Genomic DNA, 28,000 nt, shown 5'->3' with positions numbered 1-28,000 from the left:
ACACCTCCCCAAAGGAATTTATTGGGGCGTCGGGAACTTGGGAGGACAGCTAGAAAAACGCGCGCGAGAGAACACCGGACGAGCTCCGCGCGGCGAGAGGCCGGAGACGGTCCTCGGAGCTCGGCCCGGTCGCCTCGGGGCTCAGTCGGAGTCGCTGTCGCTCTCCGCCTCCTTCACGTCCACGCTGAATTTGTACTCCTGGTCACAGCCCATGTAGGCGTCGCTCATGAAGTACAGGGTGTAGTTGTGGGCGCCGGTGGCGGGAGCCACGAAGTCCAGTTTCACCTGGGGGGAAGCGGAGGCGAGGGCGTGAAGCGCGGCGGGCGCGACGCCGGTCGGCAGACGCGTTGCCTGCCCGCGAGGCGTTTGCGGTCTGGAGGGGGGACGTCAGAAGAAATCAAGACGTACCGAGGGAGGGGGGGATATCGAGCGCTCGAAGGGTACGGGTCCGAGCGCGCGGGCGACGGAGGAGATCGGGTGGGGGAGACTCCTCGGAGGAGGCGTCATTTCTGAGAAGGCTTTGGAGGTGGGGAAGGACGGGGGGGGGGCTGCCGCACGCGAGGGAGGATGCGAGCGAGGGGCCGTGGGTGAGCAGGCTGGGCGGGGAGGGGTGGGCGGAACGCTTTATTCTGCCGCACGGGATTTTCTAAGAAAAAGAGTACGCACTGGGGTGGGGAGACGCGGGGAGGCCGACCAAGGCGGGACGAGTGACCGGATCGGCGGGGACGGAGAGGAGAAGGTGGATTCTAGGGATGTCGCGCAGGTAGGTTTGGTGGGGGGGGGGGGGGGGGTTATGGCGCTTGTTAAGCGCTTCCTAAGCGCCCGCTGTACTAAGCGCTGGGGGAGATGGAGCTGATCGGGCCGGACGGGGGGGGGGGGGGGGGGGGCTCACGGTGTCGGTCCCGCCGCCGCCCGCTCACCTTGGCCTTCTGCTGCAGCGTCAGTCTCTTGATGGAGATGAGGCTGTTGGATTTGGAGTCTCCGATCACCACCCACCAGCCCTCCTCGCGTTTCTGGGAAGGCAAGAACGAGAAGGGCAGAGGGGCCTTCGCTTCACGACGTTCCTCTCCGGAGACCCCTTTCGGGACGTAGGGGTGGGAAACGGACCAAAGCCGGCCGGGGGGGGGGGGGGGGGGGGGTGTTCCGGCCGCGGACGGAAGGAGGGGGTGGGACTTCTCCGTTTCTCTCCTTGCGAGCGTCGAGGCGGCCAATCCGGCGGGTGATCTTAAAATACGGTCAACCGAGGGTGACCCGGGCCACGGGCCAGGAGTCGCCCGGCGGGAAGCGTGCCCGGGCCGCGGCCGCCCCACCTCCCCCGGTGGAAGCCCCCCCGGCTCCCGGCGGGGACGACCCGCCGGGGCAGGGGACCCTCCCCGCGGCCCTCGGCCCAGCGAGCGGCCCCACGCACCTGGGGGAAGAGGGGAGCGATGACGGGGCCCGTGACCTCCTCCTCTCGCTCCAGCTGCACCAGCACCACGACGGGCCCCCCGCTGCGGGAGACAGGAGCCCTCCGGTCAGCCCCCGGGGGGGGGGGAGGGGGCCGAGGGCCCGGCCCGCCCCCGCCGCCGCCCCCGCCCGCCCACCTGCGGACGCTCTCCCTCTCCGCCACTTCGTAGGACAGCTCGATGTTGGGGTAGCGGTTGCAGAAGCGGGCCACGTCCGCTATCTGGCCGTCCGAGAGCTGCAGCAGCGCGTTGCGGTCCTCGTCCTCCATCTCCATGATGTCGAAGACGCTCTCCACGCCCTGCCGGGAGACGGCGGGGGCTCAGCGAGGCGGGGAGGGCTCGGGTCCCCCCCCCCGCCCCCCGGCCCGGCCCAAACCCGGCCCGGCCCCGAGGGCCGGCGCTCCCCAGGGATCCTCCCCGCGCCCCGGCCCCCCCCGGCCCCCGGGGCTCGCCTTGTCCGTGCACCGCTTGATGTGCTCGGAGGTGAAGTGCGGCAGCTGCTTCAGGTAGGAGTCCTTGGACCACATGGCCTGCGTCACCATCTGGGCCAGCTCCATGGCGGCCAGGGCCGGGCTGAGCCAGCCGTTGCTGGACAGGACGTCCACGCAGGCCTGGATCAGCCGGATGGCCTGCGCGGGACAAGGGCGTGGGCTGCCTCTCCCCGTCCGCCCCCCGCCCTCCCCCGCCCCGCCCCGCCCTCCCCCGCCCCGCCCCGCCCTCCCCCGCCCCGCACCTTGCCCAGGATCTCCTCGGTGTCGGACTGCAGCTCCGCGCTCAGCTGCATGCGGGACAGGTGGGCCTGCAGCAGCAGGTTGGTCTTGACGTGAGGGTCGTTGAACTTGGGATTGTTCAGCTTGTGGGGCACCTTCTGAGCCAGCTGGGAAGCGCGAGCCGCGGGCGGGTGAGGGCCGGGCCCCCGACCCCCGCCGGCCCCCCCTCCGGCCGCCGTCCCGTCCCGTCCCCGCCCCGCCCCCCGGACGCCCCTCACCTGCCGCAGCAGGTTGTCCTCGTGATGCCGGATGGGGATGTTCTCGTACTCGGCCGCGTTGGAGATGATCTCGATGAGGCCGCGCACCTTGGTCTTGGCGTTCAGGGACATGCTGAAGAGCTCTGGCGGAAGGAGGCGGGCAGAGGCGGGGAGGTCGCCCGGGGCCGTCCCCCCGGGGGGGCCCGCCCCGGCCCCGCCGCCCCCGCCGCCTCACCGATGGTCGTGTAGTTGATGTAGTAGTAGGCCGCGATCATGCCCAGGTTGAGGGGCGCCACGTCCATCTCGTCCTCGACGCTGATGCACTTGGACTGCTCCAGGTCGCTGAGGGTCTGCTCCACCAACTCCGACAGGTGGTCCGACAGGTGCCGGTGGGAGATGCCTGGGAGACGCGGGAGGGGTGTCCCGGGGGGCCGGGCCGCCGCCGGGCGGCCCCCCGCCCCCGCGCCGGGCCGGGCCGGCCGCCCCGCGGGCCGCTCGACCCCCGCCCCTCACCCTGCAGGTTGTAGTAGTTGGGGTTCTGGGTCATGCGGCGGTAGAGGAAGGTCCAGGTGAGGTAGTCCACGGCGTCCTGCTTGTTCTCGATGGTCTTGGTGACGATCTCGGCGTTGAAGTGGTCGTGCATGCAGTGATCCAGGTGAGACTCCACCGGCAGCGGCTCGTAAAGGAACTTCTTGAAGAAATCCTAGGGGCGGGGGGAGGAGGAGGGGAGAGCTTCGGCCGGCCGCCGGCCCCGTCCCGGGGCCCGGGCACCCCCGGGGAAGGCACGGTTCCCGACCGGGAGCGGACCGGCCGGGCCGAGACCCCGGATCCCGGGCCGGGTCCCTGGGGTCGAGGCGCCCCCGGCCCCGCGCTCTAGGCGACTCCGCGGGAGGCCACGGGCGCCGGAGGCGTACGACGGGGAAGGAATGGGCGAGAGAGAGGTCCGGGCGGGGGAGGGAGGGCCGCCCTACGAGTCGGCCGCCGCGCCGCGCCCCGGGGAGCTCCCCCGGCCGCCGCCTTTACGGAGGACGGGTGCCCCGGCCTGGAAAGCTCGCCCCGCTCCGGTCCGCCGTCTGACCCCTCCGCCCCGCTCTCCGGGGCCGCCCCGACCTCCCCCCGGCCCGCCCCCTCCTCTTCCGCCCGCGCCGGCCCCTGGGTCCCGTCCGTCCGTCCGTCCCCGTTCCCCCCCCCCCCCCCCCCCGCCGCGGCTCCCCACGGCCTCCGGTCCGTCGCTCCCCAGGCCGGGGACGGGCGGCCTCGCCTCCGGCCACGCACCTTTTTGGAGCCCTGGCACATGATGACGCAGCGGCCCTCGTCGTCCTGCAGCGGGCGGTTGGCGTGCCCGACCATCTGCAGCACGTCGTAGATGGGGTAGTCCACGTACCTGGGGGACGGGGAGAGGCCCGGGGGGGGGGGGGGGGGTGAGCCCCGAGGCCCCGCGGGGAGGGGGGCCCGTCTCCGCCGCCCCCGCCGGGGTCAACTCACGCGTGGATCTTGCCGTTGTAGTACTGCGTATCCATGATGATCACCAGGTGGGCGGCCACGTTCATGCCCCAGCACAGGCTCCGCGAGGCGACCACCACCTGGATGGCTCCTGAGGGCGGGGCGGGAGGAGTGAGCTCGGGCCTCTCGACCGAGGCTCCGCGCGCGGGGCCGTCCGCCCTCAGAGCTCCGGACCGCCCGGAGGCCGGCCGGACCCCGGCCCGTACCTCCGGCCGTCGGGGGCGGACCCGGCTACGGCCCCGGGGTCTCGGCTCAGGGAGAGGTGGACTCCCGGGCTACCTCCGAGCGGGACGGGGCGCAGCCCGGCGCCTCCTTCCGGCGGCTTCTCCGGGATAGGCGAAGGGTGGGAGATCCGTCCCGCCTCTGCCGGTCCGCGGGCCGGCGGGCCCGGGAGCGCCGCGCGGCTCGGCGGCCGCCCGGAGCGGGCGGCGGGGAAGCCGGCGGGGCGGGCGCGGCGCCAACGGGATCGGGGTCTGAGGGGGAAACCGCGCCGGTCGCCGGCGGCGACGGCCCCCGGCCCTCTCCGTCCCCTTGCCCGGGCCGCTCTCCTCGCCTGCGCATCCCGGCTCCGTCCGGGTCCACGGCCCTCCGAGAAGCCCACCTTCCCGACGCCCCGTCCCCGACTGGTTCCTCAGGGTCAAACCCAGCCACGGAGCGAGAAGGGCCACGGCCCGGCGGCCGGGGCACGGGGCCCGCGGGTCAGGAGGACCCGGGTTCTGATTCCGGCTCCGCCACCTGCCTGCCGTGTGACCTCGGGCCGGGCGCTTCACTTCTCCGGCCCTCCCTTACCTCGTCTGTAAGCCGGAGGTCGAGACCGTGAGCCCCGAAGGACGGGGACCGTGTCCAACCTGATCAGCTCGCGTTTACCGCGGCGCTTCGTACGGTGCTGGGCGCACGGGAAGCGCTTAACAATCAGCACCGCAAGGAGACGGGTTCAGGGGGCTTAGTGAGAATCGCCCCCCATTATTCCGCTTCCCCGCGCTCTGCCTGCGACCCCCCCGTTTGGGAGCGGTAATAACTAATAACGACTGCGGTATCTGAGTCCTCGCTACCCGCCAGGCACTGTGCTGAGCGCCGGGGCAGACACAGGTTCATCGGGTTAGACACAGTCCCCGTCGCGCCCGGGGCGCTCGGTCCGGATCCCGTCCTCCGACGAGGCGACCGAGGCCCGGAGGGTGAGGCGACTCGCCCGGGGTCACGGGGCGGACAGGCGAGGGGCGGCGTGGCCTAGCGGAAGGAGCCCGGGCCTGGCAGTCAGAGGTCGTGGGTCCCGATCCCCACCCCGCCGACCTGTCGGCCGGGTGACTCCGGGCGAGTCACTTGGCTTTCTCTGGGCCTCGGTCACCCCGTGTCTCCCCCGGCGCTCGGAACAGTGCTTCGACTACAGCAGGCGCCGACCGGATACCCGGCGGGCTGGCGGGGCTCGATCCGGCTGACCGACGACTCGCCCCAACCCCCGCTGCCCGCCCGAGCGCCCCCCGAACCGGCCGGGTACCTGAGCCGAAGAGCTGCTCCACCATGCGCCGCTCCAGGGGGCTGAGCCCTTCGTGCAGGTAGCCCACCCCGTTCAACAGGGTCTCCTTGAGGGTGCCGTCGCTCAGTTTCTCCAGGTAGGGGATCAGGTCTTTCTCGGTGCAGTGCAGGAACCTGGGCGGGCGAGGGCGGGCGGACGGGTGGGGACGGGGGCGGGACGGGGCGGGAGGAAGGGCGACCCGTCGCCTCCCATCCGTCCCGGCCGCCAAGCGGGCCCGGGGATCTGGGACGTGAGCGGCGGTCTGGCGGCGAGGCCCCCGCCGCCCGCCCTCCCGCCCGGCCCAACGCACCTCTGCCGCTGGATGTCGGCGGCGCAGGTGGTGAGGATGTCGATGGCGGTCAGGCGGGTCTGCTTGCGGGACGGGACGAAGACGATGACGGGCTTCTTGGGGGAGTGCTTCGTGATGGCGTGGTACACGGGCTTGGCCATGGACAGCAGGCGGGTCTGGGTGTGGCTGATGTTGAAGCCCTGAGGGGCGAGAAGGCAGGAGAGCCTCGGGAACGGGACGCGGGGCTCCGGCCGCGACCCCGGGGCCGGCCCCCCCGCCCCCCCCCCCCCCCCCCCCCCGCGCCCGCCCCCCGCACCTGGATGTGGAGCTCCAGGGGCACGGGGCGCACGTTGGGGTGGAAGTTGAAGGTGGAGGTGGCGCTGCAGCCCAGCCAGTGGGCCACATCCTTCGCGTTGGAGAGGGAGGAGCTGAGGGCCACGATGCGGATGGGCCGCTCGATCTGGGATGAGATGTAGCGCATTCGGGAGCAGATCACCTCCAGGACCGGCTGCCGGGGGACGAGGGAGGGAGAGAGGACGGGCAGGGGGCGTGAGCGCGGGCCGACGGGAGGCCCGGCGGACTCCTCCCTCTCTCTCTCTCTCTCTCTCTCCCTCCCTCCCGCTGGCCAACGGGGATCGGTGAGCGGTATCTACCGAGCGCTCGCCGTGTGCGGAACCCTGCGCCGAGCACTTGGGAGAGCGCGCTCTAACGGGGTCGGCAGACGGGCTCCCCGCCCGCGACAAGCTGACGGCGCAGACGGGCACCGATACGAACGACCCGGGACACCTCGACCGTTGCCCAGGCGCCACCTCCCCCGCTCTTCCTCTCCCCTCCCTCCCTCCCCCGGCGGGAGAGGGGATCGGGGGAGGGAATCCCGGGGGATACTCTCCCTCCCGTCCCTCCATCTTCGCCCGCGGCGGAACCGACCCAGGACCGAGAGGGAGCCGACCGGTCGGCGGCTCGGGGGGGCCCCGCCGAGGGCGGCCTGGGGGGGGGAGCGCCTTACCCCGTTCTCGCCCCCGATGAGGTGCACCTCGTCCACCACGAAGAGGTTGACGTTCTGGACGTTCTTGCGCTGCTTCCAGCGGCGGGAGAGGATGTCCCACTTCTCGGGGGTGCTGATGATGATGTTGCCCTTGCCCAGCAGCTTCAGGTCCGTGCTGGTCTCCCCCGTCAGCAGCACCACTTTCTTGTTGAGCCGCTCCTGGAACTTCTCGTACCAGTCCATGAACACCTGGCGGCGAGAGGCGGCCGGAGGCCCGCGAGATCAGAGCGACTCCGGGCGAGGGAGGGACCGGCGGCGTTTCTCCCCCGCCCGCCCCGGAGCCGAAGTCGGCGCTTTTCGGCTCGGCGGCGGGGTCCCCGGCGGACCGTGATCCGCTCTGGGAAGGCCCGCTCTCCGACGGAACCGAGAGAGAGGAACATCTCGAGGCGGACACGCGTGGGCGCTTTTAGAAGGGGAGGGCGGGGAGGCCGGGTGAGAGCGTCCTCGCCGCGGGGGTCATTACACAAAAGCAACCGGGCCGAGGGGCGCCAAAAATGGCCGTGTTCCCACTGCCGGGCCGGACCCAGCAGTGCGGCTCAGTGGACGGAGCAAAGGGGACCCGGGTTCCAATCCCAGCTCCGCCACCTGCCCGACGTCTCTGGGCCTCGGTTACCTCATCTGTAAAATGGGGGTTAAGAGCGTGAGCCCCCCCCCGGGGGACAGGGACCGTTTCCAACCCGATGGACCCGTATCTCCGCCGGCGCCTGGCACACCGTGGGCGCTGAACCGAGTACTGTCGCTATCGTCTTTCCCACCGAGACGGATCCGAGCTCTAGCCCGGGTGGGCCCCGCCCCACAGGGGGAGAATCGGCCACCTGCCCGGGCTCACAGAGGGGTCCGGGGGGCTCCCCTCGGCGGCCCCCCCCCGATGGGCCCAGAGAGGGTCCCGGCCGGAAGCGGGTCCCGTCACCTGCTCCGCCAGGGCCTCCATGGGCGTGATGTAGACACAGCGGCCTTCCGAGTTCTGCAGCAGCATCCTCAGGATGGCGAACTCGGCACAGATGGTCTTCCCGCTGCCCGTCGGGGCTCCCACGAAGACATTGTCATCGCTGTTGTACACGGTGTTGAACACTGCAAGCCGACCGGGGCCGGGGGTGGGTCGTAGGGTCATCTCCCTCCCCGGGCGGGCGGCGCCTCGTCCCGGCCCCGGAGATCCCCCCCACCCCGGGGGTCGGTCGGGGGGGCGGGGGGGGGTCTTCCTCCCGGCCCCCAGGGGGGGATCCCGTTCCTTCACCCGACGGGCTGCGGCGCCCCCCCCCCCCCCCCCCCCCCGGACGCACTCCAGCCCCGGGGGGAAGAGCACCGAGGGGGGCGGGATCCTTCGGGCCGACGTCGGCCGCCCGCCCGCCCCCGTCCCTCCCCGGGGGAGGCCCGCTCGACCTTGAGTCTGGATGGGGTTGAAGAAGGGGAACTTGTCCTGGTAGAGGCTCTCGAAGGCGCCGTTGCGCAGAGCGGACACGGGCAGCGGCTGCAGGTCCAGGAGTTCCGTAGGAGGCGGGTACTTCTCCGGCAGGATCAGGTGACGGAAGGAGACGGGCAGCTGGGTCTCGCAGGCTGCCGGGTGACGAGCGACAGCCGTCCAGCGCCTCCGCCTACGGCCGTCTCGCGACTCGCGGGTCCCCGACGTACTCGGGGACCGGCCCGCCCGAGCGCTCACGTCCCCGTCGTTACGCTCTACCGCTTCCTGCTTTCCGTCATTTCGTTCTTTTCCTCTCCCTCCCCCCCCCCCCCCCCCCCCCCCCCCCCCCGGGGCCCCTCGGGCGTCGGGGGCGGGGACCGCGTCCGACCCGGCGGCACGTCTGAGGGACGTGCGAGAGAATCCCGGACCGAGCCCGAAAACCCCCGGGGCCCGCCCGGGGCGGCCGGGCTCCGGCGGCCGAGGGGGGACGCCCCCGCCTCCCCGCGCCCCCTCCCCCGGCGGGGCGGACGCTCACACAGCCAGCGGTCGGACACCACGCGGATGAAGTACTGCGGCGGGAGCGGCTCGAAGACGGGCACGAAGAAGGTGATGAGGTGCTCGTCTTGGGCGTACTTGGCCTTGAGCAGGAAGTACTCGTGGTGCAGAATCACCTCGCTATCCACATCCTCCACCAGGATCCAGAAGGCCTCGGAGGAGCCGTGGACCTGGGCCCGGGAGACGCGCGTGGGCCCGGGGTCCCGCCGCCGGTCCCCGCGACCGCCGCCTCGGCCCCCCCGGGGGCGCCCCCTCCTCACCTTCTCGTCCCACTGGAAGTCAGGGGTGACGGTCAGCTCCACCTTCAGGGTGGAGCGGGTGATGGGCTGCAGGTGCACGGACAACTCCAGTTTGGGAAACAGATGGACGTACTTGTGGATGGTCTTCCCCATCTTGGGCATGCGGATCAGCTCCCCTGGGGGGAAGAGAACACCGGGGCCGAGGGCCCGGCCGCTCTTTCCCTTCCGCCCCACGCCCGGCCGGGCGGCACCGCCGGGAGGGAGCCGTCGGCTTGCGGCCGCCCGCCCCCCGCCGCTCGGCTCTAAGGCCGCACCCCGGACGGGGGAACGGCAGGGGTCGGGCGGCCCGCCTCCCTCCGCCTCCCTCGTACCTATCTCGTTGTGGTTCAGGTCGTACAGCCGCTCGAAGGGGAAGTTCTTCTTCTCGATCTTCTTCACTACTTCCTCCGGGAGCTTCCGGAACTGGCGCAGGGGGCACATGGACTGCCACCTGCCCCGGGAGAACGTTTCCGTGTCGGAGCCCCTCCGGCTTCCGAGGCGCCTCGCCCCGGCGGGACCGGCGGGGCCCGCGGCGGCGCTGCCGCTTGGGGAGCTAGGAGGGGACGGGCAACGGAACCCAAACCCGCCGAAGCCGGGCCGGGTGCTCCCGAGGGAGCCGGGGAGGCCGGACCGGGCCGCTCCGGGCTCCCGCCGCCGAGCCCCGATCCGGCCCGCGCCCGAGCGGCTCCGGGCGATCCGGGGTCCGACCCTCCCGGACTCCGGAAGGCCCTCTCGGGTGGAGCCGAGGCCTCAGGGGGACGCCCCCCCCTCTCCGACGGCAGAGGTCCGAGCCGGGGGCCCGGCTTCCCGCACGGCCCCGGCGGGCGGCGCCCGGGACGAGTGGCCGACGGCCGCAACCGAGGGAGCAATTACTGAGTGCCCCGCTTCCTCCTCTCCCTTTCCCTCGCCAACCTGCGCGCGCGGACCGCGGTGGGACCCCCGGCCCCGGGGCCGGGGGCGAGGCAGCGCTGACTCGACCCGGCCCCGGCCTCCCACGCTCGGGTCCCCGGTCCCGACTCCCCGGCCCACTCCTCGCCCCTCGATTCCTCACATGCGCTTGTCGATCATCTTGCAGAGGTTTAGGGTTTTGTCCGTGAGCTGCGCCCACCCTCGGTTCAGGACGATTTCGAAGATGGCCCGCATCAGCCGTCCGGCAGACTGGGAGGAACCGAGACAACGGCATCCCCGTGCGCGGTCGGCCCGGCGGCCTCCCCTGCCCCGTTCGGATCGGAGCCCGCTCCTTCCTCGCCTCCCCACGGAGTCCCCGGGGTCGCCGGGGCGGGGAGCCTTGAGGAACGGGCCCGCCCGACCTTCTCTAGAGGACGGGCGTTCCGGCCCCCGGAGTCGGAAGGTCCAGGCGGGGACCGCCCAGGGGCCGGAGGCGGGGATCTGTCTGAAAACGGCAGGTCCCTCCCCGGCACTCGCCACGCTCCACGGCGGCCGCGGGGAGGCGCCACGGGAGGGGCGGGGGCGATCCGACGTGTGAGGGCGGCGGGGTCCGGCGACGACCCCGCCGGAAGCCCACACCGCCACCCGACCGGCCCCTTCCGCCTTGACCCCGGACAACAGTTCAAGCTCCTCTGGGCTTCCTTCCCCAACGGCCGTCTGGCTTCCGGGCCCCTCGGCCCCAAAGGAGCCGGCCACGGAGGCCGAGCCCGGGAGGCCGTCGGGGAGGTGCCCGGGTACCCCTCCCGCTCCACTCTTTCATTTCAGCTTCCACCGCCCCCCGTAGACCGTAGGCTCCCGGCGGGCGGCGAGCCCGTCTATCAACTCTACCGTACTGGGCTCTCGCAAGGGATCAATCACCGTAGTCCGGGCTCGCGGTAAGCGCTCAAAGATACCACCCGTCGGCAGACTGACCGGCAGGGGAGCGGGAGGGCGTGCGCGCCAGCCGGGAGGTCAGGGACGTCTGGAGTGGGGGAGTAAAGCGGGGCCGGGGGAACCAGCGACCAAAGGGACGTGGACGGCGGAGGCCTCGGGGAAACGCGGGCCGGCGGAGCCCGCGGCAGTCGGGGCTGTCGTCCGAGCCCCGCGCGGCCAGGCCGCCGACTCACCTGCGTGACGTACACCATGTCGGCCATCAGCGCGAAGCCCTCGAGCTTCAACTGGGAGATGAAAGCCTGGAGGAGCACGTTGATCTGGAGAAAGAGGGGTCGGGTGAGATGGGCCCCGGCTACCGAGCTCACGCTAGCTGTTGGGGGACGGGTTAGAGCCACGGTCCTCTCGGGACCTCTCTGCCTCACCCCCGCCGCCGAGGACCGGTGGCGGGGAGGGAGCGGGAGCCCCGGGACGGGCGATGCGGCCCAGCGGGGGGAAGGTGGGCCTGGAGGTCAGAGGACCTGGGTTCTAGTCCCAGCTCCGCCTCCCGTCCGCTGTGGGACCCTGGGCGAGTCGCTTCACTTCTCTGTGCCTCGTCGGTGACCTCGTCGGTAGAATGGGGAACGAAGCCCGGGAGCCCCGGGCGGGACAGGGACAGAATGTATCCAACCTAATCTGCCCTGGCGCCTATCGGCGTGGTGCCCGGCACATAGTGAGCGTTTAACGACCGCCCTGGCGGGGGGGGGGGGAAAGGAAACCCCCAAAAAACACCCACGAACCGAAAAACGGGCGGTTGCACGACACGGTGGAGGGGACGGGGAACCCCCTCCTTGGGCTGGGCGTCCCCCTTCGCCGAGAGAAGCGGGGGGAACAAGCTCACCTTTGCGCTGGGCTCCTCGATGCTCTCCTTGACTGGGATGGGGACCCGCTCCAACAGCTTCTGCAACTCCAGCTTCTCTTCCTGCCCCCCGAAACGGAAGGCGACAGGGATTCAGGGCAAGGCAGGGGCTCGGGCGGGGAGCCGCCCAGCGCCACCGTCCCGGAACCCCCCCGCCCGGGGTCCGCGGCCCCACCGTACCTCCCTCACGGTAATGTTCTTGAACTCGGAGGACAGCGAGAAGACCCTGAAGAGCTCGATCTCACTGAGGGTGGGCTTCAGCAGCTGATTGTAGGTCTGCATGGTGTCGTTGGTGATGTAGTAGTGACTGGCGATGCGGCCCAGCTCCGTCACCTGCGCGGAGGGGAGGGAAGCTCAGCCAGACGCCACTGGGCCGAAAGCTCTCCCCGCGGGCCGGAAGCGGGGCCGAGGTAGATCCCCCAGATCCGGCAGCCGGGGCGCCGACCCGCCGGGCCGGGCCAAGCCCGGGAGGGACGCCGGGCCGAGGAGCTGGCGGGGCCGCGGCGCGGGTCCGGGGATCGGAAGGACCCGGGTTCCGATCCCAGCTCCGCCCTTTTGGTCTGCCGCGTGACCTCGGGCAAGTCACTCGGCTTCCCCGCGCCTCAGTGCCCTCCTCTGTAAAACGGGGGTCGAGACTGCGAGTCCGACGTGGGACAGGGACCGCGTCCAACCTATCCCAGCGCTCAGGACGGGGCCGGCCACACGGTAAACACCTAATACGCTTATTGTTATTATTTCCATTACCACTCCGTTCCCTCTCCAGGACATCCCCTGCATTCGCCCCTCCCTCCCAGCCCCGCAGAGACGTACGTACGTACGTACGTACCTGCGGTTTATTTCATTAATACTAACGCCCGTCTCCCCGTCTAGACCGTAAGCTAGGGAACGCGTTCGGTGCGGGCAGGGGACGGGTCTGTTACAGCGCGTACTCTCCCCAGCGTGCAGCCCAGGGCTGCGCACACAGTAAGAGCCCAAAATCGATACAACTGACCGACCGACCCAAGCGAGGAGAGAAAACCGGACGGCCTCCAGAGACCGGGGAGCCCCGGAGCCCCACGGGCCCACGGAGATTCTACTTCCGGGACGCGGACGAGCGGCCGGTCCCCATCTACGAGATTCATCCCTCCGGAACGGCTTCCCGGCCCACTCACTTGGAAGTTGCCCGTCTTCTTGTCGTACTTGACCAGGTTGTTCTTGTCCAGCATCAAGGCGGCCGTGTGCACGAGGTCCAGCCGGCGCTGGTCCAGCAGGGGGTCTCCCTTCAGGTCATCGTGGGAGATGCCGTACAGGTTCGGGGAGCGCAGCATGCGGATGTACAGGTAGGCGTAGCCCAGCCAGTTGACGGCATCCTGCCCGGAGAAGAGCCCGCTCTGAGGACCTGGAGCGCGCTCCCCTCCCCTCGGCGCCCCCGCCGGGCTACCGGGGGGGGGGGGGGGGGGGTCCCCGACGGGTTCAAACCGCTCCCCGGGAACCGGAGGACCCCGCGGGCCCGACCCCGGCCCCCCCGACCCCGGGGGAGAGGGATCCTCGGGGGCTCTGGCGATCCGGGGCCCCCTAGGTCCCTCGAGGGCGGGGTTCGCGTCTCCCACCTCGACCGGACCGGCCGGTCCCGACGGCTCAGCGCAGGGCCGTGCCCACGGCGCGCGCTCGGTAAAGACCGCCGAGCGACCGCCCGCTCCACCTGCGGGCGACGGCCGAGTCCGCCCTCGCCCGCTCCTCCGGACGTCTCCCCGGGCTGGGGGAAGGGGGCCGGGGGAGCCGGGCGCCCACCTTGGCGTTCTGGACGTTCCCCAGCACGATCTCCGCGTTGAGCATGTCGGGGAGCTTGGAGACCATCTGGCTCTCGATGGGCAGCTGCTGATTGAGCAGCGACAAGTAGTACTGGAGCTCTCCGTGCGAGGTGATGAGAATGCCCTCGCCTTTGGTGTCGTACTGCGGTCGCCCTGCCCGGCCCAGCATCTGCACCCGGAGACGACGGGTCGAGCTCGGCCCGAAACCGAGCGCGCATCCCTTCCGCCCGCCCGCCTCGGGCCTCCCTGAGGGTCCCCGGCCCTGGCCGCCGGCGGTTGGGAGGCCGGTACCTGCAGGATGTCCAGGGCCCCCAGCTCTGTCCAGCGCCCCTTCTCCGGACTGTACACCTGCGTGCCCTTGATGATGACGGTGTGCGCGGGGAGGTTCACGCCCCAGGCCAGAGTTGCCGTGGAGACCAGAACCTGCGGGGCCGAGACCGGACGATTTGGGGCCGCGGAGGCCCGGGGAGACGGGACGCAACCCGGGAGGCCATCTCCGACTTCCTGACCGCCGGGGAAATCTGGCACTCACACCTCCCCGGGAGACGCGGTCTCCGCAGAGCGAAGGATTCTTTCCCTGCAGAGACGCGGGGAGGAGCCGGCCCTCCCTCCCGGTGTCCCCTCTCGCCCCCGCTCAGCCCTCAGGGCCAGAATCCCGCCCGATCCTCGGGATGCTAAAAGATCCGGCTCCCTGTGGGTCGGGATCGTGTCTACCCACCCTGTCCTCGGCCGAGCAGCGCGCTTCCCTTGAGAAGCAGCGTGGCCCGGTGGAACGAGCCCGGGGCCTGGCAGTCAGAGGACCCGGGTTGTTCCAATCCCGGCTCCGCTGCTCGGCTTCCGCGCGTGACCTCTCCGCGCCTCGGTGTCGTTACCGCTCTGAGCGCTGTTTGGGACGGGGACCGAGTCCGACCCGATTACCTCGTAATGAGATCTATGGTATTTGTTAAGCGCTCGCTACGCGTCGGACACCGGAATCGGGCGACCGGGTTGGGCAGAGTCCCCGTCCCGGGGGGGGGGGCAGGCGCTGAGCGCCTCGGTCTCTGTTTTTACAGATGAGGCGACTGAGGCGCAGCAGAGAAGCGCCCAAGTTCACAGGGCGGACGCGCGGCGGAGCTGGGGTTAGAACCCGGGACCTTCTGACCCCCGGGCCCACGCCCTGTTCGCTACACCAGTGCTCGGGACGGTGCCCGGCACGTAATAAGCCCTTAACTCAGTACGGCGCTCGGCACCCGGGTCCGCGCTCGACAAATACCAGCCACGGATCGAGGGACTACAGGAGGGAACCGGGCAACGAGGTCGCTTGAGAACACAGGCCCCACGCGGCCCGGAGCGAGGCGACGACCTCCCGGGGCTTCCGCGGGCCACCGCCGCCTCCGCTCTCCGCCCGCCTCACCTGAATGTGCTTGTCGGCGAAGAGATCCTCCACGAGCGTCCGGTCGACTCTGGTCATCCCGGCGTGGTGAATGGCGAAGCCGTAAGGGAGGAGGTCCTTCAGCTCCAGGTTCTGCCGCACAGAAGGGTTACAGCTCGTCAGGCAGGCCCTGCCTTCCCACCTCGGCTCCGCGTCTACCCACTCCGACGCACGGTGCTCCCGGTCCGTGCTCGGCGCTGGGTCCGGCGCTCCGCAAACGTCGCCGACTGGCCGACGGGATCCGGGCAGGGAACGCGCCCGGCAAGGGCTCCCCACCCCGCTCAGATGGGTTCTTCCCTCGGGCTCGGCCGCCCGTTCGCCGCCTCTCGCCCCACGGCCGCCCCTCCGCGGCGAACGCGGACGGATCCCGCGGCCCCCGCCCCCCCCCCCCGGCCGTCCGCTGGACGGGAGCCCCGGCCCGGGCCGCCCGGCCCTCCGTCACCTTGCACTGCTCGGCTTCCGTGCGCAGCACTTCGGTGGAGGCGGAGCCCTCTCTCAGGAACAGGCCCAGCGTGTCCTTCTCCAGGCACATATCACGGATGGCCCTGGCCGTCTTCCCCGTCTCCTTCCGGGAATGGACAAACACCAGGACCTGAGGGGGAAAGCGGGCGGGTTCCGGCCGACGTTTTTCTCCAGGGCCCCGGGGCCCGTGGGATTGGCACCGGCGGTCTACGCCCTCGCGAGAAGACCCGGAGCGCGTGGACGGCAGCCACCTCCGGACCCGGGCCCGCTACGGACCAGGGGGCCGGACCGCGTCCAACCCCTCCGGGTCGGGGCCGCGGCGGAAGGCGGAACCGGCCCGGGGGCGGGAGACGAACCTGATTCTTGCCCGCGTGTTCCATGATCTTCTCGTAGACGATCTCGTTCATGATCTGAAAACGCTTGATAGCTTTCTTTTCCGTGATGCCCACGTAGGTCTGCTCCAGGGGGACCGGGCGGAAACTGCAGCAATCACACCCCAAGGAAAGGACGGGGTGAGGCGGGAAGTCTCCGACACAGTGACACGGGCCCGAGGACGCGGTGAGCCGCGACTTCACCCTCGCCGGCGCCCCGGCGTCCTCGGTATAAACGGCGAACGAAGAGGCACCCTGATCTCCCAGTGCCGCCGAGCCGGCTCTGGCTCGGCCCCACGGCCGCGGCTTTGGATTCGGGGAACAATTCGTGGACCAGATTATCTTCTCGTCCTCCACGAAAACCCTAACGGGCGGCTGCCCGCAAAACCGACGACGGGGACGACAGCCGGAGGCGTCGAGCGGCGTTCCGAGCGCCGGGACGGATGCGGGGGAGACGAGTCGAATGCCGTCCCTGACCCCCCCTAGGGATCGCGGTCTAAGCAAGAGGGTGAACGGGTAACGAATCCCCCTCTGAGCGATAAAGAAACCGAGGCCCAGAGGGCCCTCCCGAGGCCACCCGGCAGACGAGGGGAGGTGCCAGAATTGGCACCCAGGTCCTCGGACTCCCAGGCCCGGGGTTCCTTCTACCAGACCACGTTGCTTCCCGAGAGAAACGGTGGGCCCGGCGTGGATCTCCGTCACCTCCAGGGGCGGGTTCCCCCTCTGCCGGCGCCCCCGCGCCGTGTCGCTCCCGCCCCACCCCCGCCTCGCCCTCCCAACCCCCCCAGCACCTGTTGTCGAAGTAGAAGAGGCCCTTGGCGGGGTCCACGCGCAGGAAGGTGGCCACGTCCTCGTAGTTGGGCAGGGTGGCGCTGAGGCCGATGAGCCGCACGTCCTCCTGGGTCATCTCGATGTTGCGGATGGCCCGGGCCACCAGCGCTTCCAGGACGGGCCCTCGGTCATCGTGGAGGAGATGGATCTCATCCTGAGGCCCGGGGGGGGAGACACGCGGCGCCACGTTGACCCCGGCGCCGGCCCCGCTCTCCCCGCTCGCCGGGCTGCTGCCGACCGCGGCGGCACCGTCCTCGACTCCCCTCTCTCGTCCAACCCGGACATTCGATCCGCCGCCGGATCCCGTCTGTCCCACCAACCGCCTCGCTAAAGCCCGGCCCCTCCTCTCCGTCCAAACCGCTCGCCCTGTCCCGCCCGCGACAGCCCCTCCGCTGACCCGCCAGGCTCCCCCGCCCCAGACCACGCTCGACGCCGCGGCTTCGTTTCCCCTCCGCGAACGTTCGGGACCCGTCTCCCCGCTCCTCAGAAGACTCCAGCGGTCGCCCATCCGCCTCCGCATCAAGCGAAAGCTCCTCACCGCTGGCTTTACGGCGCTCGATCACGCTGCCTCCTCCTACCTCGCCTCGCTTCTCTCCTGCTCCTACCCGGCGCGACGCTTCGCTCCCGTAGCGCCGACCTCCTCGCCGTTCCCCCCGGCCCACGTGCCACCTCTGGCCCGGAACGCCCTCCCTCCCCGAATCCGACAGGTTACCCTCCCTACCTCCGTAAACACGACGATGAGACGAACGAACGGCCGGGGCGGGGTCCTGCTTGGGACTACAGCGGAACCTCCCCGGGACGCCCGGGGGAACGGGGAGAAAAGGGTCCCGTTCGCCGGAAGCCCCACAACGATAACCCTGGAAGCATCCTGGCGCTCAGGATAGAGCGAGTGCCGAACGGCTACCCTCGCGGTGACGGTCACTCCCTCGCCCAGGGCGGCAAACCCCAGGGGAAACCACCATCTCCGGGGCAGAGAAACAAGATGAAACGAGATTTCTCTCGTCCCGAGAGGGATCGCTTCCGTGGCGGAAATCGGAGCCGCCCTCTCTGGGGGCTGCCCCGAGATCCCATTTCTTTTCGGGGAGCTTCACTACTAGACCGACGCCACGTTCGTTCCCGATCATCTCCGTCAGACCGCAGGCTGAGGAAGCGACCCTGTTCCTTTTAAAATCGTACCCGTTAAGCTCCTACGCCGTTCTAAGGGCCGGGTAGATGCGACCCCGGTGGTCGTCGTCTCGGAGAGAGCCGTTTCAGTTTTAGTGAAAGAACGCCGGGCCCCAGGAGATGGGCCCGGCGCCCCGGATCGCCCCGCAGTCTCCCGCCGCGTTCGCTCGCATCTCCGAAGCTCCCGGCGACGCTACCGAGAGGGTCGAAGCCCGCGGGCCTCGCGGTCTTAATTCCCATTTTACGGGTGAGGTGACCGAGCCCCGGAGGAGTTACGTGACTTGCCCGAGGTCACGCGGCGGGCGGGGGGCATCGGAACCCAAGTCCCGTGACTCCCGGGCCCACGCCCTTCCCGCCACGCCGTTTCTCACGTTGATCAGGTCAGACGCGGCCCTGACCCGCACGGGGCGCGCGGTCGGCCCTAAGGGCCTCGTGATGATGACGGCGACAACCGCGGCAACGGTGGGCTTCGAATCGCACCGGCCGTCCTCCGCGCTCTGAGCCGAGGACGGGCCCCCACGGCGGGGGGGAGGGGGTGGGGGAGACGGGCCGGTGGGGGGTAGCCAAGGGGGAGAGCCCATCTCCCCCAGCGGTCGCCACGCCTCCCTCGCCCATACACCCCGCGACTTCCCAGCTTCGGAAGAAGCCGAGCCGAAGCCGCCCGAGGGCCCACGCTCCCCGGGTTCTCTCCTCGCCTCCCCGGCGGCCGAATCTCCTCCCCTCAGATGCTCCGTGGGCCTTTCCGCCAACTAGGAATCCGAGTCCTCTGGCGAAGGGAACCGAGGCCCCCCCCCCCCCCCCAATCGCAGGAGAACACTCCCCTCCCGTTAACCCTCCCCAGAACCGGAGCCCGGCCGACCGCCGCGCTCACCAGGATGATGAGCCGCACCAGCTGGGTGTAAGTCCGCTCCCCGCCCTTGCGGGTGATGATGTCCCACTTCTCGGGCGTGCAGACGATGATCTGGGTGGCGTTGATCTCCTCCTTGCACAGCTGGTGGTCCCCCGTCAGCTCGGCCACGTTGATGCCGTACGTGGCCAGACGCTGAAAGGCGGGAGCCCCGACCGACGGGGGACGTCACGGGGGAGGAATCCGGGCAGGGGAGCGATCCCGCCCCGCCCCGAAGCCCGACTCTGAGACGAGGGCGATTTTCTAGCTACCGTGAGGACTCGCGTCCCCCGGGGAAAGAGAGGGTCGTTCTGACCCGCCCGCGGGCGAGTCCTTACCGCCGAGCCGGTTCTGCTTTAACCCGCCCGCGTCCCGGTGCCGGCCGGGCCGCGGGTACCCTGACCCGATGCCCTCTTGCGGACCGGAGGGAAGAGGTCGAACCGACTAGCGGCGCCGAGTCCGCCGGCAGAAACAGGGGCCAGAGGACGTCGGGAGGCTGCGGGCCAGCTGCAAACCAACCCCGGCTGGTCTGCATCCCCAGCCGGAGAAAATTTACGACGATGATGACGACGGCGCTATCTGGCAGGCCCTTACCGGGCGCCAGGCACCGTCCTAGGCGCCGGGGTGGATGCGGGCGAATCACGAACGGTTCCCGTTCCGCCTGGGGCTCAGTCTCCATCCCCACCGTACAGGCGGGGTGACCGAGGCACGGCGAAGGTGAACCGACTCGCCCGAGGTGACGCAGCAGACGAGGGGTGGGAGTCGGGCTCAGAAAGCCCGTCCTTCCGACTTGCGGGCCCGTGCTCTACGCGCCGGCCGGCGCTGCCTCGACGGGACTCACCCCGAAGCCGCCGCTCGGGGTTAGCGGGTGGACTTGTCCTACCGGGAAACCCTCGGCCCGCAGGAACGCCGCGCCCCCGGAGAGCCACGGCGGGCCGCTCACCTTCCCGAAGCTGCCCACCATCTCCTGCACGAGGGAGCGCATGGGAGCGATGTAGATGATCTTGAAGTCATCGACGTTGATGGTGCCGTCCATGTTGATGTGTTTGCCGATCTCGCGCAGCATGCACATGAGCGCCACGTTGGTCTTGCCGGCCCCCTGGGACGCCGGACGGAGCCCGGCTGAGCGGCTCCGCTCCCCGCCCCGGACCCGGGCGTCCACCCGCCCCCCCCCCCCCCCCCGGCCCCGCGGCGCGGCGGCCCCGCGGCCGGCCCCGAGGAGGAGCCGTCTCTTACCGTGGGGGCGCAGAGGAGGAGGTTCTCGTCGGTTTCGAGGGCCGCCCGGTGGAGCTTGCTCTGGATGCGATTCAGGGTTTTAAAGCCTTCGAAACCGGCCTGGGCGTATTTGGGCAGCTTCTCCACCGGAACCAGTTGCTGCAGAGGACGACGCCAAGGAGATCCATTCGGGCCGAGGAGGGCCGGCCGACCCCCACGCGACCCAACCGACGGGAACCCCCGCGGGATTCCCGGGGCTGCAACGTCGCGCCGAAAACCAGCCGGGAGGCGGATGGGACGGGGCCGCACCTAAGCCTTCGCTCCGCCCCGACGGCCGGCCGAGCGGCTCCGCGGGGGCGGGGAGGAGCGCGGAGGGCTCGCTTACCTCTTCGGAACCGAAGGGTTTCGGTTTCAGAGCGGGCACGTGCACCTCTTCGTATCCCTTGCGCTGGCGGCGGAAGGATCCGTCGGGGAGCTGGCAGCGCTTGTTGGCCATGAAGTGACTCCCTTGGGTGAAGACCAAATCCTCCAGGTCCAGAACCTGCCGTGGGGCCAGCACCTAGACCGACGGGGGACGCACGGCCGAGTTCGCCTCCCTGCCTTCCCCTCTGGCGCGGCCCTCCCGGGCGTCGCCCCACGCCCTAAGCTCACCTCTCCCCCCTGGTCCATATCCATCGTTTCCAGATCCGTATCCATCCGGGACTGGCGTACGCGCTCCCTCCGGGAACGTTCCTCCTACGGCGGACGGAGACGGTGGGTCAGAGACCTCCTCCGACCGACATCTCTCCGCCCCGAAGGGGGCGGCGGCTCCCCGGGCTCGGGCGCGTCGCGGCGTCCGGAGCGGAGGGGCGCGGTCCGGCAGCGGGCCGCTCCCCTCGGCGTGTCGACGGGAACGCCGGAGTCGAGAGACGGGCGGATGAGCGAGGGAGAAAGGGTCGAAGATGGACTCTTGGAAGGCCCCCTCGGAGATCTGGCCGGCCTCCACCGAAACGCCCCTGAGCTTCGCCGTTGGGAAGGAGTCTAAAAACGTTCGGGTGAGCTCGACGGAGACGGCTTACGCGTCAACGGGCCACAGTCCCCGACAGACAGATGCGACCCCCCCCCCCCCCCGCCACCCCGACCTTCAGCTTCCCGGCCGGGACAAGGGACCCGACGGGACGGCGCCGTGAGCCACCGGTAAGAAACCAACGGCCGACAGCCCGTCGATCGGCTTCCGGCCCGGCGCCTTCCTCCGACGTGACCCCTCCGGCTCCGTTCTGGGGCCCGGCTCTCCGCGGCGTCCCATTCCTTCCACCTCCCCGCTCCCCGGGGAGCCCGCCTCGCGCCCCGGCTGCTCCTTCGCCGGGGCGAATCCTCCAAGTTAGGCGATCCCCGGGGAGAGGGCCCATCCTCACCCGGATCAGATCCTCCTTCTCCGTCTCGTGGAGCTGGTAGAGGAATTTGGATAACTCGGGATCGGACTCCATCTTCCCCATGATCCTCTCCTTCTCGGCTTCGCTCTGGGCACTAGCCAAGAGGGTACAGTACAGGACTGTAGGCGGGAAGAGAAGGGGAAAGGGTGAGCTGGGGCCGGGGAGGAGCGGCAAAGGGAAAGGAGGCGAGGACGCACGAGATCGCAACCGCCCGCGCCAACGGTCGATCCACCCACGGGCTCCACCGAGCGCTCGCCGCGGGCAGGGCACTGTGCTCGAGCGCTTGGGACGGACGGGCGGGCGACCAGCGGGCCGGCCCCACGGGCGCCGGGTACTCACTCATCATCCTCTGCTGCCGCAGAACTTTGATAAAATCGAAGGTGTTGAAGCCGAGGAGCAGGACCAGTTGGTTCTCACACTCCCTGTCGTCGCCGGCCGTCTGCGGGGAGACGCGGGCCGCTTGCGGACACGAGCCCCGACCGCGCTTCCCCGGCACCGCCCCTCCGGGGAGACCCCGGGCAGAGACGCTCTCGGTCCCGGGAGCTCCGGCCCCTCCCGCGTCCCGAGACGCCCCGGCGGCCTACCTTTAAAATCTCCAGCACCTCGTCGGCCTTCTTCTGGGACACGATGGCGTCGTCGTAGAAGCGGCTCAGCTGCCTCTGGAGCCAGAAGGCGTCGATGTCCCGGGGGTGCAGGTCCTTCTTCTTGGAACTCATCAGCTCCCCCGAGGCCACCAGCTGCAGAGACAGCACCGTCACTCACCCGCCGCCGCCGCCTCCTCTCTCTCGACCCATCGATCGGTGGAATCTTCCGGGCGCGGAGCACCGGACCCGGCATTCGGGAGAGTCCGGCGCAGCCGGGTTGGTAGGCGGCTTCCCTGCCCGCGGGGAGCTCACTTCTCTCGCCCCCCCCGAGAGCCGACTCGGCTCCCCGCCGCGGATGGGGGTCTCGGGCAGTGGGCCGACGGTGCTTAACGAGCACTGGCTTTACGCGGAGCGCCGTGCGCGGCGCCCGCTCGCCCGGCCCCAGGCTCCTTCGGGCTCCCAGAGCCCGCCGGGCCGGGAGATGGCCGTCCCGGGGGCTCCCGGGGACCGCACGGGACCTCGCCCGCTAGCCCGGCGGCGGCGACGGTCTCCTTCCCGTCACGGCAGAGGACAGCCGGGCCGGGCCGGGCCCCAGAGCCACACTGGAGTCCCGATGGCGCACGCTGGGCCCCGACCCCGCGCCGAGCACCGTACCACGCCCCGGGGCGCGTACGTCTGTCCCCCCGTCCGGGAGTTACTCACGTTGGCGGAGAGGGTGCAGCGCACCACAGCCTCGTCGCCCTCCATGTCGTCGTCGGACGCCTCGTCGCGCACTTCTCCGTACACGTCCTCGTCTCCTTCCTGTGGGAACGAGCCCGGCCGCGCTCAACGGCCGCGAGCGGGAGCCCCGACCCGGAATCTCTCGGGACCGCGGGCGGTCGGCCCAAGTCGGGGAGCAAACGGGACATCCCGGGGCCGAGAGTTGGCTTCCCCTCTCCCTTTCCTCCTCCTCCTCCTCCTGAAACCTAGGTTTCCGAGTCCTAAGCTTCCAGAGCGAGACGGGGGCGGATTGGGAATCGTGGGAACGGGAAGAGTCAACTGGGCCTGCGCAGGAACGTGTCTCGAAGATCTACTGGCGGTTACCTTCACTCGTCCCGGGGATTCCCACGACCGCCCCCGTCATCCGACTCCAGCCCGAAGGCTCACCCGGGTGGAAGGACGTGCGGAAGTCCCTCCCTACCGCGCGGGAAAAAGCGGGGCTCTGGCCTTACTCCAAACCGGCCACTCACCTCCTCGTCAGACTCAAACTGGACATTCACACCGTAGGTCTCGTCGATGTTGTCATCTGCAAAGGAGGACGGGGCCGAGATCGGAAAAAGAAAGGCAGGGCCGGCGCGAGGAAGGATGGGGGTGACGGTTACGGGCCTGGCCCTCCGACGGGCCAGCCTTTTCCCTGGGCCCAGGGTCCTAGGACCTCCGGCTTTCTTTGACTGAAATGTCAGCGGCAGAAAGGGCCACAGGTTCAGCCACACGGCCCAACCCCAGACAATAACCAGAACGACTGGGGTATCCGTTAAGGGACTACCGCGTGTCAGGAAGCGCCGGGGTGGATAAAAACGAATCGGGGTGGACGCGGTCCCTGGCCCATTTTACACACGTGGCGACCGAGGCCCAGAGAGGTGAAGTGACTGGCCCGAGGCCGCACAGCAGACAAGTGGAGGGGCCGGGATTAGAACGCAGGACCTTCCGACTCCCGGGCCCGTACTCCACGCGCTCTGCCGAGCCGCTAGGACCCATCTGCGTCAGAAGGCGCCGGGGACGCCGTGACTCGCTACGCGATTCCTCACGAGTCCCATCTAAGGTCCTCCCCCCAGCCCAGCGTTCCGCCAGGGACTCCCCGAGGCCGCCGGGGCCGTGAATGAGGTCCCCGAGGCCACCGGCCAGGCCTCACGCCCCAGAGCCCGGGGCGGCCCGTACCCATGTTCTGGATCTCCTTGTCTCCGCCGTAGTCCGTGATCTTTTTGCCCAGGTTCACGAGCACATGGTAGCGGGTGTCATCGGTCTGGCCCAGGAGCAGGTCGATCTCCTTGCGTCTCTCCTTGTCCCGCAGCTTCTCGTTCTTTAGGACGGCCAGGACCTCGTCGGCGGCTCCGCAGAGGATGTCTCGGGGCTGGGCGGGGGGGGGGGGCGGGGAGGTGAGTCCGAACCACTCTGGTGGGGGGGGGGGGCCGAGGCTGGCGCCTTCGGCAAGTCGAGGGCCCCGGTCCACCGTCCTCCCCGGGGGATTCTCCGTCTCCTCCGTAAGGGGAAGAGGCTCCCAGGCTCCACGAGCCGGAACACCGACCGTCCTTCTCCGCACCCGTCACGGGACCTGGGCTAAACACTTGAGTTCACTTCAGACGGAAGTCACGGCCAGGTCAAGACAACGAAGCTCAGGGCTGCCTACCCATCAGCTGGCCGGCCGGCTCGTGTCCTCCTCCTTTCCCTCCTCCCTCTCTGGCCTCTCGGCCCCGGGAGTCTCCCCCGGCTCTGTTCTCAATCCTCCGCCCTGGCTCTCTGAGGGAGCTGACCCGCTCACGTGACTTCAGCCGCACCCCCCCACCCCGGTAATCAAGACGACCCCCGGATCGCTCGCCCCAGCCCCGACCTCTCACCTGCCCTCCGGTCTCCCGTGTCTTCTTGCCCCCGGGCCGTCCAACTCGATACGACGAAAATCCAAATCCCTCCTCCTCCCCTCCGCTTTCCCCATCCCACCAACCTCCTCGGGCATCCCGGACTCTTCCCCATCACTCAGCTCTCTACCCTGTAAGGTCGCTGTGGGCCGGGAACGTGTCTGCTAACTCTGCCTTACTGTACTCTCCCGGGTGTTTTCACCTAGTGCTCTGCACACGGCAAGCGCTCAATTGATACCGCCGATCCTGAAAAACTCCGCTTCCCGCAGCACGTCTCCCAGATCGAACAACGGTATGTACCGAACGCTCAGCACTAAGTCCTTGGGAGGATACGATATAACGGAGTTGGCGGGCAGGTCCCGCGACCCGCCCCTTCCTCTCCGCACAGGCTTCTCCCACCGTGGACAAGCTCTGATCTCGCCACAGCTAGCTAGCTAACGCCGATCGCGACGACAGTGGCATCCGTTAAGGGCCGACTGTGTGGCAGGCGCTGTATCGAGCGCCAAGGCGGACGCCGCATCAACAGATTGGCTCTTGACGGGTCCCCGGCCCCTCCCCGCTGCTGCCCGGGCCCCCTACACGAAGCACCGCTCGGCCCGCACCTACCCCTCCCCTGAAAACCGTCCGCTGCCTGCCCGTGTCTCCTTGCAGCAAACCAACACTCCTCGTCATCCGCTTCACCGCTCTCCCCGACCCGGCCCCGCCTCACCTACCCTCCCCAGCTCGCTGGCCTCGTTCCTCCCAGGCCGACCTTCTGTCCGATCCTCATCCTCGACTCTGACCGCCGTCCCCTCCCTCCTGCCGTTTCCGGGGCCGAGAGCTCCTTCCCTCCCCACGTTCGAAGCCCGCCGCGCAACTCGCCTCCTCCGACCGGCCTTCCCCCATCGATTTCCCAGCCCTGTGAGCCACCTCGCGGCCGCGGCCAACTCTGGCCCTTATGACCTTCCCCGCACCTTCCTGTGGCACACGGGTTTACGCGTGTGAGATTCCGACCTCTCAGGTTATAAATATCTTTACGCTCGTCTCTCCCGTGTCTCTCCTCGAGGGCAGGGAACGTGCCACTCTTTTCTACACCTCTCGAGTCCCCAATACAGTGCACCACACCGAGTGGGTGCTCAATAAACGATAACTGTGGCATTTCTTAAGCTCTTACTGTGTTCCTGACTGCTCTGGGAAACGCTGGGGCGGCTATACTGTAATCGGATCGGACGGTTCCTGTGCCACGTGCACTCTGAGGGGGAAGGAGAACAACTATTCGATTCCTATTTTACAGAAAGGGAGCTGCGGCACAGAAAATACGGCCCGACCGAGGCCCCGCAGCGGGCAGGCAGGTGAAGGCGTGATCGGAAGCCCAGTCTCCTGACTCCCGGTCCCGTGGTCTCTCCGCTGGGCCACGACGCTTCTCTGACGCTAGTCCTACTCACCTGGTCCCCCAAGGCGGCCTGGATGAAGCTGAGCAGCACCTCGTAGGTCTCACGCGTCTCCTTGGTTTTTGGCTTGTAAATGATGCCCACCATCTCGTCGATTCCTTCCGACAACAGGGTATAGCCTTTCATCTTGTTGATGTCGTGCCTGTCCTCGTCACGCTTTCTCCGTCTGAGTGAAGAAGGAAACGGAGCCGGACGATTTAGGCGTTTCCCCCCCCCCCCCGGCCGGCCCCCCCGGGGCTCTCCGCGCTCTTCTCCCCGCTCCGGCGACACGCCCTCGGCGGAATAAAACGGCGTCGTCTGACTTCGTTCCAGACCCTTTCCCCTCTCTGGGGTAAGATGGCAGCGACCCCCCCCTTGATGCTCTAAACCGAAGCAGCTCAAAAGCGCCATCGACCCGCTAACCGAAACCGGGTCCCGGAGGCAACCGGTGAACAGCCCGGGCTCACGCGCCAAGTCCGGGGCGGAGCCGCGGACCCAGGAGCGCAAGTTCCGTGACGCGCCGTTCCGACGGTCTAGTCGCCGGACGGCGTTCCCCGGGCGGGTCCCCTCGCACGGAGGTTCTCGGGACCGGAAGATCCCGCTCGAAGAGGAACGGGGAACCGGGTCTGGGCTGGTGATTTCGCTTGGGAGGGGGGCTTGATTTCTCTGACGGGGCGGACAATCCAAGGGCACGGATTGGGACCCGGGGGGGGACGGCGTCTGAAGAGAGAGGAGGACCCGGGGCGGATGGAAAGAGCCGGGTGCCGGGCACGGGCGGGGAGGAAGGCGCGTTAGAAGCGAGGCCCCGTCGTCTCTCCCGCCCCGCCTTCCTCGGGCGGGTCGCTCGGCCCCGGCGACCCGGGACTCGGGGCGTCCCTCGCCCAGAGGGGGACCCCGCCGGCGGCTCCACTCACTTGGCGCGTCTCTCCTCCTGCATCTGCGGCTTGGTCCTCTGGGCCTTGTCGCCCATGCGGGTCCCCTCCAGCTTCCCCACCAGGGACAGCACCTCTCCCGTCGGCTCGTCCCGGCGGGTCCGGTCGATGAGGGAGCGGTCCGCTTGGAGGACCAGGTTCGAGTTCTGGAAAGGGGGCACCGACGGGCTCAGGGCCGGGGCGGGCGTGCTTTCGGGGGGCCCGGGGGGGGCGGGGGGGGACGCCCCCAGCCCGTTCCCCTTTAGCCCCGACGGGGAGAGGCTGCGGGGCCGTCCTTTCATTCATCCAACGGGATTTATTGAGCACTTACTATGGGCGGAGCACTGTACTAAGCGCCCGGAATGGCCAATTCGGCAACAATACACTCACTCAACGTCACCCACGCGGGCGTTTTAACCGAGGGCCGCCCGGGCGCGCAACGCTGCACCGAGCGCTCAGGGGAGCCTGCGACAGCACTACCCAACCACGATTCTGGCCAACAATAATAACGTGGGTAATTGTTAAGCGCTTACTATGTGCAGAGCACTGTTCTAAGCGCCGGGGGGGGGGGGGGGGCTACGGGGTTATCAGATCGTCCCACGTGGGGCTCCCACTTTTCATCCCCATTCTGCAGATGAGGGAACTGAGGCCCGGTGAAGTGACTGGCCCACGGTCCCGCGGCTGACCCGGGGCGGAGTCGGGATTCGAACCCGTGACCTCGGACTCCCAAGCCCGGGCTCTTTCCACTGAGCCACGCTGCTTCTCTACGAAGAATTCCCGTATTTGAGCGCTTATTCTGTGCCGAGCACCGTTCTAAGCGCCGGGGGGGGGGGGGGATGCGGGGGTTATCAGATCGACCCACGTGGGGCTCCCACTTTTCATCCCCATTTTGCAGATGAGGGAACTGAGGCTCGGTGCAGTGACTGGCCCACGGTCCCGCGGCTGACACGGGGCGGAGTCGGGATTCGAACCCGTGACCTCGGACTGCCCAAACCCGGGGTCTTGCCAGTGAGCCCCGCTGGGTGGAGGAGGGGCAGGGGGCGGGAAAGGCGGGGGTGTCCCCCTCCCCCACCCCCACCCCCCCCCCGGTGCCGGCACTGACCGCCTTGTACTCATATTGGAGGCTGCGAGCGGTGACATCCGCCATGGCTGCGGCTCCCCCGGTCTCTCCGCTCCCCTTCCCGCCGCTCCCGAGCCGCCGCGCCGCGGCCTAACGGGGAAAAGACGGCGTT

At 69.6% G+C, this 28,000-nt stretch overlaps 1 protein-coding gene and 1 non-coding gene across 2 annotated transcripts; both read right to left on the bottom strand.

The window, feature by feature from the left end:
* Positions 1-27,991, bottom strand: SNRNP200 (small nuclear ribonucleoprotein U5 subunit 200). The gene is made up of 45 exons (XM_029074086.2): positions 27,871-27,991; positions 26,772-26,935; positions 25,873-26,044; positions 23,754-23,946; positions 23,066-23,121; positions 22,539-22,637; positions 21,837-21,989; positions 21,592-21,691; positions 21,235-21,371; positions 20,492-20,575; positions 20,226-20,399; positions 19,862-19,999; positions 19,569-19,724; positions 18,611-18,781; positions 16,536-16,729; positions 15,730-15,853; positions 15,354-15,503; positions 14,894-15,004; positions 13,792-13,923; positions 13,481-13,669; positions 12,862-13,059; positions 11,891-12,043; positions 11,693-11,773; positions 11,049-11,132; positions 10,046-10,152; positions 9,327-9,445; positions 8,977-9,131; positions 8,697-8,886; positions 8,143-8,316; positions 7,673-7,833; positions 6,724-6,951; positions 6,034-6,225; positions 5,739-5,917; positions 5,411-5,562; positions 3,898-4,006; positions 3,688-3,796; positions 2,926-3,115; positions 2,648-2,812; positions 2,434-2,555; positions 2,179-2,322; positions 1,898-2,074; positions 1,584-1,744; positions 1,409-1,490; positions 921-1,013; positions 1-285 (listed from the first exon to the last, which is right to left on the bottom strand). Exons 1-45 carry the CDS (start codon positions 27,913-27,915, stop codon positions 142-144), a joined length of 6,411 nt encoding a protein of 2,136 aa, XP_028929919.1. The 5' UTR covers positions 27,916-27,991; the 3' UTR covers positions 1-141.
* Positions 17,819-17,957, bottom strand: LOC114814919. The gene has a single exon (XR_003762714.1). It is a non-coding gene; the product is annotated as a small nucleolar RNA SNORA14 (small nucleolar RNA).
* Positions 27,992-28,000: the final 9 nt, after the last annotated feature.

The sequence above is a fragment of the Ornithorhynchus anatinus genome, chromosome 10 (assembly GCF_004115215.2).
Source record: "Ornithorhynchus anatinus isolate Pmale09 chromosome 10, mOrnAna1.pri.v4, whole genome shotgun sequence".
Classification (NCBI taxonomy): Eukaryota; Metazoa; Chordata; class Mammalia; order Monotremata; family Ornithorhynchidae; genus Ornithorhynchus; species Ornithorhynchus anatinus.
The sequence above is the reverse complement of the archived record's forward strand: the minus strand, read 5'-3'. Positions and strand labels throughout refer to the sequence as shown.

Excerpts from the sequence above, each read along its gene's own strand:
- SNRNP200 (XM_029074086.2), bottom strand. The coding sequence starts at position 27,915 with ATGGCGGATGTCACCGCTCGCAGCCTCCAATATGAGTACAAGGCG. Across the intron at positions 10,153-11,048 it reads ACATGGTGTACGTCACGCAG|TCTGCCGGACGGCTGATGCG; the intron begins GTGAGTCGGCGG and ends GGTTCCTCCCAG. Across the intron at positions 4,007-5,410 it reads GGAGCAGCTCTTCGGCTCAG|GAGCCATCCAGGTGGTGGTC; the intron begins GTACCCGGCCGG and ends CCCCGCCCTCAG.